The 15,324-nt window shown below is 54.8% G+C and overlaps 1 protein-coding gene across 2 annotated transcripts in view; it reads right to left on the reverse strand.

Annotated features, from left to right (window-relative positions):
* SLC39A11 (solute carrier family 39 member 11) overlaps positions 1-13,444 on the reverse strand; it is a 95,196-nt gene extending 81,752 nt beyond the window's left edge. The window contains exons 1-4 of one of the 2 annotated variants that reach the window (XM_049812816.1): positions 13,391-13,444; positions 12,176-12,289; positions 11,100-11,138; positions 3,741-3,899 (exon numbers count right to left, since the gene is read on the reverse strand). In XM_049812816.1, coding sequence (XP_049668773.1) covers positions 3,741-3,899; positions 11,100-11,138; positions 12,176-12,283 — 306 coding nt within the window. In that variant the 5' untranslated portion in view covers positions 12,284-12,289; positions 13,391-13,444. Of the gene's footprint in view, positions 1-3,740; positions 3,900-11,099; positions 11,139-12,175; positions 12,290-13,251; positions 13,305-13,390 lie in introns of those variants that run through there. The other variant, XM_049812817.1, reaches the window with a different exon arrangement.
* Between the last annotated feature and the right edge of the window lie 1,880 nt (positions 13,445-15,324).

Below are 15,324 nucleotides of genomic sequence, written 5' to 3' on the forward strand. Positions count from 1 at the left end.
TTTAGCGTAACGATCGCAGAGCCGAGAGGACATCGTGCAGCCGGGGAGCGGAAAGAATAAGGTGGTTAACAGAAGCACGTATCCACGTGAGAAGGCAGGTACGGCCGAGCTGACGTGCAGCCTGCGAGGGATTTATCATCTCCCACGACGGCCAGCTTGTTTTCTCCTCTTCCCTTCCCATGCCACCTTCCCAAACCCACCAGCATCACGTCTGTGAATTCCCACTTGCTCAGAGGAGCACTGAACGGCGCGATCTGGAAAAGGCAGGAGCGAGGGAGTCCCTGGAAGCCACAGCTTCAACGTGGGTGCTCCGCTGCGCCCGGACCCAGCATTCCACCCAAAGCCCACCCTCGTGGGCACGGGAACACTCGTGGGAACTCCCAACAGCCTGCTGCACTGCCGGGAGAGGCCTTGGGGATCCAGCAGCAAGAAGACAAAGGCAACACACATGCACGGGAAAATCCAGGCGCAAAAGCAGCCAGGGACTGTCTGAAAACCGGAGTCAGGCTGGATGCATCCTCCGGACTCTGGTGGGATTCCTCCGCAAAGAGGGAGGCCAGAGCAAGAAACCCATCACGGAAACCCAATAAAACATCACACTCCGAAAAAAACGCAGCCAAGTCAGCAGAGCTGCAAGACAGATTTGAAGGATGAGAATAATAATACTTAATTCCAGCATTCTTACGTGTTACAGTAGACCCAAAATAGCTACTCAGTGATCAGGGACCTACTGCGCTGAGCAGTGTTTTTCAGTGAACTCTCCCTCAAAGGCTTTGTATCTTGGCATTAAAGACCCTCAGCCCCAACCCTTTTCAGTAAAGGCAATAGCATCTCATACACACACACCCCCCATCACCTGCCCCGCTCCATCCAGAAGCCTCCTCAAATACCAGTTGAAAGCCACCTTCTTATTTAAAAACTAACTGTAAGGTTAAACTAGAGCGAAGGAAGGAGAGAAACCTGTTGCAGCATCACCGGGGCCAGGGAGGGAAGAGACAGACAGGACGTTCCTTAGTGGTTTAAGATATTCCAGAAACAATAGCAACGTCCTGCTGCAGAACCAGCTCTGCCACTACCTCCCCAGCCACCGAACCCTGCACAGCTGGTAAAGACACACTCACGCAAGGAGACAATTGCCAAAATAAGGGAGAGCCCCCTTTTAAAAACTCCCGAGGTCTGTTTCTGCAATGCTCTCGCTCTCCACCCGTGCCCAAATGCCCCGTTGCAGTTTGCTGTCGTCCACCAGCCGAGCGCTCCCAGACCAGCATCTCCTTCTCCATAAACTCAGCTAAAGGATGAACAAACACGTTAAAGGCTTCACACAGGGAAACGGCGGAAGATAAAGATGTAATAGATTAGATCTGTCTTTTGTAAGGAATTTAATGACTACAGCTGTTCGGCATCATTAACCAGTTTGTCCTGGAGGTTTAACCCTCCCGCCGGCCCCAGCTCTGCCGTTGAGCAAACACTCGGGTACCACTGGAGCCACCCAGCTCCCGCTGGGGCTGCAGCGGGAGCGAAGCCTTGCTCCCTCCCCACATGGGGTGATAAGGAGTCATTAAAAGCTTTTACTACCTGTTGCTATCCAGCAAACCAATTATGGAGGAGTGCCAGGCAGAGAGCGAGCTCTCTGTGCAAAGAGCAGCCTGCTAAAAACTCATCCCTCGTCCTGCCCTCCCAGGGACAGCGAGCCCCACGGTCTCACCAGCATCCCTTCTCCATCCAACTTAAGGGGAGGAGGGGGGAACCAACCTGAGATTTTAACTGATTTAGAAAGAAGCAAGACCTGTTGGAAGTGAAGTGCAATGGCTTAACCCTTGTCTGAGCAGCACTGGCTCCTGAGAGAGAAGCGTGGGCTCCAAGTGAAGGGAGATGCATCTTTAGCCAAATTCCCTTGCCAGCACAGCCCCAAGGATGGCTCAGGACTGGCCGACCACTTGCTGATTTTTCATTTCAACACATTCAGCTTTAACCTCTACCCATGCTCCTTCCATAGCACCCCTCATAAATTCACCAAGTTACTGGGTACCCTGTCCTCTTCCTACAGCACCCCAAAAGTCCCATCCCCTGCCCATCGCAGGGTCTCTGACCAGCCCCAGGACCCATCACTGCTGCCTCTGGGCAGGGACCACAGGAGCCCCACATCCACCGCCAGCTCTCCTGACCCTGCCCGAGTTATCCAGGGGAACGACAAGCGGCGTTTTGCATTTGCACAAACTCCAACAAAGCAAGTTCTGCCGCTATCCGGCTGGAGGAGACACCCCAACGCAGGGAAACCTGCTTTTGCAGGAAGCAAAACACACGGGCAGCAGCTTTAGCCACAGGGTGTAAACCCTCTGAGCTCAGCGATAACACACACACCAGCTACCAGAACTCCCGTGGGACAAGCGTGCAGCGGCACACGCTCTCCTGCATGGAGCAAACAGCTGTGTCCGAGCCAGAGGTAGCAACAGCTCCTCTCCCATCAGTATTTGAAGTGGATTAAAAGCAAGATATAATTGCATTTTTTTTTATATGTATATGTATCGCACTACTCTCTACAAGACCATCGCCACCACGCACACTGGCTGCCCTTGTCACCACTCCACCCCGCTCTTTGCAACACAAGAATTTCACTTCCCCAACACTCTTCCCCCTCCACATGCTCCCATTTCAAAACGCAGCAGAGGCAAATGCCGGCCATCAGGAAGAAGCGGGTTTTGTGGTGCAACTGTTTATCTACGCTGTTGGGAAATATCAGCTTCAGACAGCTGATCAAATACATCCCAGGCCCCATCCAGCACCCTGTAACAAGGGAGATCACTGCGATGGCCAACAAAGGCAAGAGACCTCAGGTTACTGGGAGCAGAAGAAAAAAAGCAGGGTTTGAAGGCAAACAGCTTCCAAGGGCTCCGGCTGCCCAACAGCAGCCCCCAGCCCCCAGCCCCCCCGGTGCATCCTGCAAAAGGTTTGGGAACCCTGAGAAGAGCCAGGACACAGGCAGAGAGGTCCAGGCTTTCAGCCCTCCGACACTGCTGTCGTTTCATTTATTTGTTCTTTACTCTAATGCATCCATTTGCACTGGAAGCGACACGCCGTAATATCAAGCAGTTTTCTTCATAGCTGAGGATGTGTGTGACTGTACGTGTTACCAGAGGCTCAAAAAGCAAGGCAGCGGGGACGGCTGGCGCTACAGGCTCCCCTGGACACCAGGATAACCAGCTGTACCACTCTTCAAACAGAAAGCCTCACACTCCTCACTTATAACCACAGCTAATCCCCCCTTCTACTAAAATAAGCAAGAAATGTAAAAAGCTCTTTGGAAGTTTTTGAAAGTATCTTTACCAAGCCATTCTTGTGTTTTCAGTCGCAAAAATCCAACAGCTTCTGATTTATTTATTTTTTTGACACTACTCTTCAACAGTAGGATGGTTCATTCAATTTTGAAATGCTTAGAGGATTGGCAGCTCTGCAAATTAAACCCCTGGGCTGAAACAGAAGGTCACACCTGAACTGTTTGCAAAGTGTTGCCAGTGAAAAGAACAAAAGCAGAACCATGAAGGGGAGAAAAAAAGCAAAAGGAAGAAAAAAAAAGCACACAGACAGCCTAAAGCTGCATTCAGCACTGGCAGAGCAACACGGCGTCTCTGAGAAAATACGGTTTCATTAAATCTGTGATAGAAACCAATCTATATCTGGCTCCGGTCACGACAGAGCTGAAGGAAGAGCAGAAGCCCCCCAGCCCAGGAACATCTACTTACCAGCACCGGGATGAGCAGGTCAGCGAAGTACACGAAAGCTGCTCCCAGAGCAAAGCCGACGGCCACCGGGAAGAAAGCGAAGGCTCCAAAGCTGCCGGACTCCTCGGCCATGTCGATAGCCGGGGCCAGGAGGGACCAGTAGGAAGCAGCCAGCATGACCTGGGAGACAGAAGGGGAGCAGTGAGAACCATGTAGGCACCGATGCTGCGAGGATCTGGCACCGGCTACGGCACGGCAGCGCTGCCCACCCTGCAGCCGAGGAAATCTCTGTGTTTGCCCCCCCCACCCCCCATGAGCTCCGTGGCCATTGCAACCCAGCAGAGCCATCAGAACCCGCTTCCCAATGGAACAAGTCACTGAAGGATGAAGTGAGGTTTTCCCCCCCATTTTCACCAAAAGTGTTTTTCTTGGCTCAAAAGTCCAAGGCACCAAGTGAACGACAGGAGCTCATTAGGGTGATTTGCTGCGGGATTAGCACAGCCAGGACAACCCATCGAATGGGAATGGCAGCAGAGTGGGAGCAGGAAAACTGCCCTCCCCTCGGGTGTTTCGCAGGGACAGGAGCGGGTCCGTGACTCTGCCGGCCACCATACCAAAGCCAGGGGGACCAAAATCCTTCCTGCACGCAGCTCTGGGCTTCTCCACAGAGCAGGCAAGGGAAGAAGGAAACACAGCCTTCACCTCATGCAGAAAAAGAATAAATATCGGATAACGCCTGGAGTCAAGGAGCCATCTCCAAGCTAGCCGAGGGCACACCACGGCTTTGCTATGCTGATTTAAGCCTGCGGCGGTTTAGCTGCCAAGGTCCCCACCTCGCTACCCCAGACCAAGGCAAGCACAGCACGAGGACTTTGCAACTCCTCTGCTGCTGCATGGACCAACGCTTGGGCTGATCCTGCCCCAGCATCTGAGCCAGAGGGCCCAGGCTGGGACAAGAACAAGGCACAGAGCAGTGCTGTCAAAGTCGCACCGTGGTGCTTGACCAACAGTTTGCATCAGGAAAATAAACCTTTCCAGTAAGCAAAGTGCTTTTTTCCTTGCTTGCTGCTTAGCAGGGAGGGAGAAGGAACAGCAACTCAAAAGACCACAGACAGAAAAACAGAATTTGGGACTTGTGGGGATCTCCAGCCCAGCCCTGCTCAAGGTGCTACCCTGTGTAGAGAACAGAAAGCCAAGCAAGGCACCAGTTTCACAAGCTTATACTACAGAACATAACATCAACGTGCATTTTATCATCTTATCTCTTCCTCTCCTCTGCTGCCTGACATACTGGGCTGGCTTAATTAAAAAGTCATCAGCCCAGCACAGCGAACGCCCAGCAGCAGCCTTGGCCCCAGTTTCTCCCCTTGCAGGCGTTCAGCTCCACAAAAGCTCAGCTGTGACCAGCTCTGGGGACTGGTCCCATCACTCACCAGGAGGAAGCAAGTCAGCGAGACAAGCACAGATGGGCTTAAAAAAAAAAAAAAAAAAAAAAAAAAATCACATTGAGATCTGTGTTAGGCTTTGGGAAACAGTCTGTACCAGCAAGGGCTGAGAAGCGGTGGCACCCACTGCCACGGGTGGACAAGGTGATGCTCTGAGCTCTCTCCCAGCCCTGCCTGCGAGCAGGGAAGCACATCAAAAGGCAACTTTCAACATAAAAAGAGGTGCAGGATGAGGATCCAGCGGGAATGAGCAAAGCAAGCGCGGAGACAGCAGTGGGAGGGATGCTGTAAGGAAAGGTGATCCCACCTCTCTGTCCAGCAACCACCCACCTCCAGCACCCCACCACGTCCCACTTGCAGGATGCTCAGAAGAGATGCTGCTCAGCTTGCTCTCACAGCACAAGTGTTCACCCATGGAAGAGAAGTGCCTAACAAACTATTACATTTTCAATCACTTTTAGCAAAGGAATGAGATGCCTATTGCTGTAGACACCAGTCCCTGAGGGATTGTGTAAATCTCAGCTCACTATGAGTAAGAAGAAAGCAGGCTGTCATGTCAGGCTTAACCACGGCTGTCAAACTTCATATTTCAAATGCCACCTCCTTTAAAAAACAACCACACAGCCCAACATGGAAACACAAGCAACAGGGAAAGGCTTTGCAGAATTATATTGTCATCTTATGTTAAGATATCATTTCCCCATGGAAAACAGAGCCCTGACACTACTCAGCCTCCAGAACCCATCACCACCGAAGTCAGCAACGGAGCTCCCACCAGCCCCGCTGTACACGGGCTCCGGGGGAAGAAGATGACAGAGCTTTAAGGCACCCCAGCCGCACCAGCTGAAGGAGCAAACTGCACAGCTGCACCAACCACCTTCACTTGCTTGGGAGGGAAAAACGATTTATTCCTACACCTTTTATGCAGAGAAACCCCTTGGAGCCACTTGGTAGGGGAGCTGGAAGTCATTGCCCTGCAGTAGCTAGCAGAAGTGACAATGTCCCCGTGCCTCCCCTCAGCCCATCTCTGAGCTCGGGTGCAGGTTTAGGGACACGGGTTTGCCTGGGAGCAGCCAAGGTCCTGCTCAAGGGTGCTAGCTCCAGCCCACCCTGTTCAGCATCAGAGCTGACACTTACCCCTCTGGTTCAGCAGCATCCCTTATCGGATGAGCTCATAAACTAACAAAAGGGTGAAGATTTCTGCCAGCAACCTGATTTAAGTAACAACAACAAAAAAAAAGCAGAAAAAAAAAAAAAAAAAATCACACTCTATGTCAAATCTTTGTTATTGTCCAGCCAGGGACAGGAACCCAAATGCCACCAATGTCACCAAGCAAGCTGGTGTCAAATGCAGGAATAAAAGAGAAAAAGCCTGCCCGGGCTCTCCTCAGAGCAGTAAAACACAAAGTCACTTCAGTAGAGGGTACAATTTTCTGCACAAAGCCTTCCCCTCACGCCAGCCCCGTTCAGCCCGGCCAAGACGGAGAGCAGGGGACCCACAGCGCGCCGGCTCGCTGGCGCTGGGACACATGCCTCCTGCCAAACTGGATTTGGACATTTTCACAGAGACTTCGTGCTCCAGAGCCAAGATGCAACAACACCATAAATCCACCAGCTCTTGGGAAAACGAGCTGCGGTTGATGTGGGAGGAGAAAGCACACAGAAGGCAGCTGCATATCTAAAGCATCCCCAGGTTGTGGGGACCCCAAACCCTTCCCTGGGATACATCAGCATAACCAGAGACAAAATCCAGGCTCAAAACCCAACTGCCTTGTGCTACGGAAAACGATTGAACCCAGGTCTGTGTCCTCACGCTGATGGGAAGCCCTCGAAACATGCCAGGCAGCAGGATTTATAACCACACCGTGCTCCAACACCACTCCCAGGGCTTGACGGGTCTCCGTCGCTGATGCCTGGGCACCACCATCTCCTTTCAGGCAGGGATTTGACACACATGCCCAGTCCAGGCTCTCCCAAATGCTGCGGTGCCAAAAGTCCTCCCCCCCCGCAGACCGTGGGGCCAGCACTGCCCCAGCTCAACCCACGCAGCTTCAGAGCCACGCAGGAGCTTTTTTCCTGGAAATACAGAATAAACAGGACGACGATCTTTGTCCTCAACAGCAACTGGTCCTGCTGGAGCCCAGGGTGAGGGGGACAGTCCCTGCACATCCAAGTCTGGTATCACACTGCTGTGTTAAAATTAAAGCCCTCATCTCATCTGCTGCAAGCAGCAATGTCTCATCACATTCCTGCATGATCATCGAGATGAGAATGGCAGCTTCAAGGGAAACAGCCATGTTAACAGCATGCAGATCAGAAAACCCAAGCTGCTTACAAGTGAAGGAGATCCCCTTGGCAGGACGGGAAAGAAAAGTGGAAGGTGAGAGACTGGCAGGACACTTTCCCTGCCAAACTTCCTAGCTTGACTTCATTAATGCGCCAACAACAAGAACTAGCCTCAGTAGACCCATGTAAATTACTGATGCCGTTTTAAGCAGCACCGAAAGGGAATATTCAATACCACACCTGCCTGGTGCAGTTTAAAGAGCATGCCTTTATGATTTTCTGCTTCACCTGGGACAGTGGAAATCAAACTGCAAGCCAGTAAGAGGAATAGCCACATGAGGCTGCAGGGAAGGAGGACTGCAAGTGTTTATGTAGTGTTTATGATGTCTGAGAGCACAGCACCTCCAGCATAACAGTGAAGATAACAGAGAACATCTTAAAAAAAAAATGTCTTATTTAAGAATATCAAGACTTAAGAGAAAAGCCAGAATTCCACATCAGATGCCCAAGCAAGTGAAGCCTTGTCTCCATGGAAACACATCACCTCAGAGGCTTTCACATACAAAACCCTCTATTATCCGCGATTTCCAGAAAGGGAACTGAGGCAGAGAGAAGCTAAACACTCAGACATCCGAGCAGAGGTACCGGGCTGGAAGAAGCTGAGCTCCTCTGTGCTGCAGCGACCAGCCACGCAGGTCCCCTTCACCCAACATGACACTTGTGCCATCAGACGTGGTCACCTTGAACCGTGCCAAAAGGGAATTTTGCTTCGCAGTTGGGATGCTCCCAGAACACGCCAGCAGCTCTCCCAGCACACCCCAGCTCAGGGCACGGCTATTTGACCATGTGCTCAAGATTTACACCGGCTCCCCCAGATCAGATGGCTTATCAGCGACGAAGGCAGCACCGAGCCACGGCTTTCTGGACCACAGACTAACGCTGCATCCCAGACCATCCTCCTCAAGGTCACCTGGACACCCCTGTCCCACATCCTCCTCCTGGCTCAGCAGTGGTAGAGAAGTTTTCAATTAATTCTGGTTTTATTTTGCAAGCTCCCAGAAGACAAGCAGGCAAATGGTTACCAAAAGGAGAGAGAACCATCCATTACACCCTGTTTCACCAGCGATCCTGGTTTCGGAGAGCACCATGCACACTCCCTGGAACCCAAACAATTATCAGGGATCCTGAGCTAAGCACCGAAACAGCAAGATGTGAAGCAACTACCTGCCTCTGAAAGCACAGGAAAAGGAGGTTTGCTGGCTCTGACAGAGCACAGAGGAAGTTTAATTAAACCCAGCAGCCCAGATTTCAGAGCACAGATAAAGAAGAAGTTAAGTTCTGTCTCCATCCCAGCACTCTGAGAAACAGCCCATCCGTATCTGCAAGAGATCTACATCAAAGACACAGTGTTTTAAACAGAAATCCCTTAGAGCAAGAGTAGTAGCCCACAATCAGAGCAGCGTCGCTGTCTGAAGAAACGGTTCTTAAAGGGAAGAGGAAAGAGAAAACAGTACAAGTAGGTTTCAAAACGAGCTGCTCCGCATCCTGCTTTTTTCCCCCCTACACAAAGCCAGCCTGCCTAATGGGGGGATACACCAGCCCCTTGTCAGACACAAGACAGAGGGCTATGGGCACATCTGGAGCAAACCGAGCAAAAAGAAAGACAAAAGTTCTGACCTCTGGTGCTTTTGCCACATCACTGACACCCAAACACTCAACCACCAAGCAAGGACCTGCTCCCAGTCAGCCCAGCAGCCCTAGAAGCCACTGTGGCACAATCAACCTGTGGATCTCTGGCATCTTCCTCCAAAAGAGCTGGTCCTGGTCATGCAGCACCAGGGCAGGGCTGCAGTGACCCTAGGTAACACAGGCACCTCACCCCAACCAGCACCTGCTTTGGCAGCTGAAGTCCATAAACACGACCTAGAAACCTTCACAAATTGCAGCTCATGGGTGGTTTACGTGGCAGCACCTTCCACCAGCAGGACCCTGTCGTCCCAGTTTCCTCACTGACATTCCCCTCCAGACTCTGCAACAACCCCAGAAAAAAAAAATTCCCCTTTCCTGTTCCGAGAACAACAAATTGAAAGAAGCTGGGGGGAAAGCAAATGTTTGCAGGACTTCTGCTTCACCCGCCGAGCCACACCTCTGCGGCACAGGGATGACTCAGTGCTCCTGGCAGGGTGACACGGTGGCCACGGGAAAGACGGCACCACACCATGCCGGGGCAGCACCGGAGCCAGCCCTCGGCCGGGACAAACACCCCACCATGCCCCAGTACCTCCCCAGCTGTGGGAGAGCCATGCCAACTGCTTCGGGAGACAGCGATGCCACAGCGAGGGGACAGCCCAGCCCACGCTGTCCCCGGCAGCATCTACCCCACACCACAGAAGTGGCTCCGGCTTGGCTTGCAGGGATGAGGGTGTGTCTTCCACAAAAAAAACCAGCTCAGAAATCAAACCACAGAGGAAAGCTCCAGAACGGGCAATTCCTAACGCAAGTGATTCATTTATAAATGATGGCCCAAGAAATCTGCTACAACAGACGAGTTGAATTATTCACATCAGTAGCAGGTCGCAGGCATGTTCCAGGAAAGCTTGCTAGGGAGCAAACCAAGCTTTGTAGCATTTCATGTCACCCACCACGGCAGGCTCTTGCTCAGTGCAGCTGGGTTTGCTTCAGGCATTGGGAACAGCAAAAGAGAAGCTCTTCAGAGCTGCAAACAGTCAAATTGCACCTTGATTAGCAGTGTTGCAGTATCTGGGGGCGCACAGGGAAGAAGGAGCCCCACTCCATGCACAGCCTCGGCACGAGCGGCGTTACTGCGTGCTGCAGGACAGACCACCCGAGCTGCCGGGCTCGTGGTTCACCCTGAAACCTGGCAGCGTTGCCCAAGCTCCGGGTACCAGCCATACAGCCAGGACACAGCAAGCAGCTGAATACAGCCCTGCGCCCCAGCACACCCACCCTGGGAAGATGCGCCTTCCACCCAGAGCACATCCCTCAGCTCTCAGGCACGCTCCAGCACCTGAAGGAAAACCAAAGTGATTTAACGAGTCTGAATGAGCCACCACCTGATCCCCATCACCCCAGGAGCTGGGCAGCCGGAGAAGGTTTACATTCACAAGCTCCAACACAACTTCAAGACACACATTTACATGTCTTCCTTCAAGAAGGATGCAATAAGCCCCACATTTAGTGTGCACCCTTGATGTAGAGCCCTTCTCCCAAGGGCTTAAAGCACCCACGCTCTGCAGGAGAGCGAGAAGCACAAAGCAAGCTATGCACATTAGCCTCCAAGACAAGAACTCTCCTGCCCATCTTCATTGCACCAGTGCTCCAGGAGGAGTGATTCAGAAGCCCAAGGAAACGAGAAGAGTTTAACTCAAGAGAGCCAAATCCAGCCTGGGCAGCTCAACATCCTCATGACCCCCCTCGTGCCACCTCCACCCTCACTGAAGAGGCACAGAGACACACGACAAGACGCGACCTGCACCACACTGTGTTCTTCCCTGCCCCACCTGCACCTCAGGCAATTATCCAAGAAATACTAACAGGAGCAGGCAACCAAACGAAGCGTGGTGGGTCTTCAGAGGTGTCAGCAGGAGAATACAGGCAGAGACAAGGAGTAGAAGGATGCTGTACTTACCCCTGCGGCGAAGCCTAAGCTCCCATCTAGGATCCGCCTCTGCAAAAAAGCCAAACACAAAACACACCATTTATTCCCGGCAGAAGCAGCGGAGTGCTACCACGCCACAAACTGCGCAGAGCAGGGAAGCCAGCTGCACCGCTGCCACGCTGAGATAACTTTCTTCCCCCCATTTCTGCAACCCAAGCGATTTCTATGCTTCTCGCACAGAGGTACCCACCATCCTGGGGGGATGGCACCCCACCATCGCCAAGAGCCTCCAGTGCATCCTAGCTCCTTCAACCCACCAACGCTGCCCGGACTGGGCTCAGCCCATCCAGTGCCCATGCCAAAGGATGCGGAAAGGCAAACCAGAAACTCTTCTGCCCATCTGTGCACGCTGCCCTGCATTTCAACCCCTTGAAGATTTTGTTTCCTCTAATAACAGGCTGCTATAAACAAAGCCATTGCTCTTCCAGTAACCCAGCATGTATCCTACCCACTTCACTCCCAGTGCAGTTCTTCTTTAGCACATCACCCTCCCCCAGGAAGGAAACCAACATGCTACTGCAAAGGGAATCTCACTTTGCAACAAACTCCTGAATAAATCATCACAAGAGAGAGGCATAAATAATAAATCCATCCAGGCAATTTTGAACACAACAGCGGGGGGGGGGCCCTCTAACTTTGGAATACAAGATGACTTAAAGATCAGCACTTTGCTTGTTCTGAGCACGGCCTGACCCGAATCCCGCACTGGAGACGTGGCAGCAAAACCAGGTTACAGGAGGAGAACCTGCTGTTCCAAACGCAGAGCCCTGCCTGCGGCTCTGACCCATCTCCCAAATGCCGTGAGCTGCGCTACAGCACATACCACAGCCCAGGGTCAGGAATTTGATTTCCTTCTCTTCTGTGTTGACACGCAGGGGAGAAATGAGCTGGATTTTTCCTCCTCCTGTCCCAGGACCTCCCAGGGCCAACATCAAGTCCCTCACACTTGGGATCAGGCAGCCAAACCCACCCACTAGCACAGCGCAGCCCTCCGTTTCGGACCCCGTTTCTCTCCCGGGGGTGAAGGACACGGTCCCAGCACCCACCTGCCCACTGGAAAACACAAACACCAGCGCCGAGCCAGCCGCCGTCAGCCCCCAGGTGAGGAAGGTTCCCAGCACCGACTGGACCACCGGCCCGTGTCCTGGGATCATGCTGACCTAGGAGAGATGAGGCGCGTCAGGAAAAGTGCCTGGCGTTTTGAGACAAAGAATAACCCCCAAATTCCTCCCCGATTAAGGGGTGAGCACCCCAAACCCCTCCTCACCAAAGGGGACAGAGTGAGCTTAACCATCCTCCCTGCACCACCTCTCTAAGCGTCTCTCTTGCCCTGAAGTACACCTTTGCGATATAATCCGAGCTCAGGGGAGCAGGAGGGCCCAAGGAGGGATGGGATGCACCACATCCCATCTGGTGCACAACCCCACGCTGATTTTGGGCTCAGCCCCACCCCGACCCAGCAGCAGGGCAGAGAAACTCAGGAGAAACACAAAGAAACGGCGCTTAAACCTTGCCGAGCGAGGCGACGCTTCGTCCCACGTCCCCACACGGTTCCCAACCACACGCATCACGTCCCACTTCTTGGTGGCACTTATTGGTGCCGAAACCCAATTTTTACTCGCGCGAACGCCCTCGCAGCACCCGGCTCGAGGTTAGCCGGGGACCAAAGGAAAAGGGGAACGAGCCCTGGGGATGGGGCACCAAAAGACGGCGCAGGGCTGTGCCCGAGGGGCTGCTGAGGACCAGGGGAGGGTTATGCGAGCACACCGGGGCAGGGCCCAGGGAGCAGCACTGCTAAGAAAATACACCCATGTCTATAAATATAAACGCATGGGTATATAAAAGCAGGCGTGCATTTATACATTTAGATGTAAATACATAAAAATACAAACCCTATTGCCTTCTTTCCCCCTCGAAGGCCCTCCCGGCCCCCCGGCCTTACCCCAGAGCCACTGCCAAACCCTGCGGGGTGGGTGCCCGAGCCAGACCCCCCCCACCCCAGCTGCCTGACCCCAGGGAGAAGGGAACCCCCGTCCTGCAACCCGCGCTCCCCCAGCACCCCGGCTCCCTAAAGAGGGAGACCCCCCCCCCATACCCCAAAACGACCCTTTACCGCAGGCACCTCGGCCCTGAGCGCCGGCACCCTGCAACCCCGGGCCCTACAGCCACCAAGCTGGGCCCAGAGCTCCTGCAGCACCCGAACCCGGGGGTCCCCAGCCCGGAGCCCCCCGCCCCCAGACCCGGGCCCCGTCCCCGCTCACCGCCCGGCGCTCCCCACCGCGGACCCCGCCACCACTTCCTGGTGCCGGCAACACGTGTCGTGGCCGCCGCTCCGCCCACCACCGCGCTCGCCGCCAATAGGAGCGCGGCGGGGGCGGGCCGCCCGCGGGCTCTGCGTTTTGGGGAGGGCGAGGCGGCGGGAGAGTGAGGCGGGCGGGTGGTGCGGGCGGGCGCGGCAAGGAGCTGGGGTGGGGAGGGGGGGGTGTCATTGTCGCGGCCACCCCCGGGTACGGAGCAGCCCCCCGCAGCAGGGTGACCCCCAGGCTTGGCTGTTTAAAGGGCAGCTCCTGGTCTTTGGGTTGAGGTGCCCTGAGAGCGACCCATCCTGTCCACCCAGCACCTTTGCGAGCGTGGCCCCAGACATGGTTGGCGTCGAGCTTTGTCCGTGCGGCGCAATTAATCGGCCACGCTCATTAACGACCAGAGCGTGCACCTTCCCGATCCGCACGCGGCAGCCTGCGATACCTAACGGGAGCAAACAAACCCCACCGTTACCCCTGGCATCCATCCCCGACACAGCTTTCGGACCCCATCCTCTCCCACCCGTTGACGTCCCCTCCAAGCACCGTCATGGGGCACACGGTGGCCAAGTCCGCGGCCCCCGACGGGCTGGCGGCGAGAAGCAGCTCCGGCACCGAATCCTCCTCGGCAGCTCAGCCCCGTTGGCTTATGCCTGTGGCCATGGGGCAGAGGGAGCCAGGTCAGCCTCGGGGGTCACTGGTGGCTCCTGCTTGTGCCAGAGGGTGCAGGGGGTGGCAGAGGGACGCAGCCAGCTCTTTTGGGACATAACCCCTCTTTATTAGAGTGTTTTCTCTTCTAGCAGCCTTTGATCAGCCTCCCCTGCCACAGCTGGGAAAGGTCAAGGCCATCTGAAACCTCCCAGATGTAGGATTTAATCAATCTCCCCCTGTAATTGCCTGCATCCTTCATTAGCTCCCAGAACAAGGCAGATGCAGCGCGAGGTGCCAGCTGGGAGGGACGTGGGGACGGAGCAAACAGAGCTTTCCCCGCCGCCCTGGGGTTTCCCGGCCAGCCGTGACGGAGGTACCGGCAGGGCTGGGGACAGCTGGTGAGCCGGCGGGGCTGGCCATGGGGACACCGGTGACAGAGAAGCCTGTTCTGCATGCTGCCATGGTCTGGGGGCAGCTGGCGGGGATGCCCCCGCCCGGGGATGCGTGGGCAGCCCTGGGGAACGGAGACGGTCGTGGTGGCAACGAGGGTCCGCGCAGAAGCATCAGCAAAATCGACTCGCATCTCCCCTTCCCCGGTGTCGTTTCCGCGTGCGGAGGACACGTCCACGTCACCTTCCCCGGGATAACGGGGCTGCCGCTCCTCCTCTCGCCTGCCTGCACGCTCCTGTCCATCCTCCGCAGCTCAGCTCCGGCGAGGGATGGGGACAGGGTCCAGTCCAGCCCCTTCCCCACGCCAGGCAGAGAGGGGCAGTTACCCCTCCTGCTGTACCCCGGTGCAGGCAGGTAAAGGCAGAGCCAGGGAGGGCTGACAGCACCAGGAAGGATGAGACCGGCAGCCACAACCATGCATTACCTGGAGTCCCTAAAATGCCTTTTAAACAACAAAAGGGGCACAAATTCTTGTGCAAACTCTCTTATTAAGGTGCGTGAGACCCTGCAAGGGGCAGCACCGCTAGTCCCAGCTCTGGGGAGCCCTGAGGCTGCCGGGCAGCCGGGACTCAAATCCCTTTGTTTTTTTGCAATAAAACTCCTTAGCTATGTCTGGGGTAGCTGTGGCAGGCAGAAGGTGCAGAGAGACAGACCCCAGCGCAGCCGTGACCACCGGCACCGCAGGCTGAGGCGGGTTTGGAGGTGCCCCAGATGTGCCGCTCGCCCGGCACAGCAAGCGGGGTCCCCGTGTTCCTGCCCTGCGCCCCTTTTGCGCTGGCTGGGCTCACGGCCGG

Source organism: Accipiter gentilis, chromosome 10 (genome assembly GCF_929443795.1).
Source record: "Accipiter gentilis chromosome 10, bAccGen1.1, whole genome shotgun sequence".
In the NCBI taxonomy this organism is placed as follows: domain Eukaryota; kingdom Metazoa; phylum Chordata; class Aves; order Accipitriformes; family Accipitridae; genus Astur; species Astur gentilis.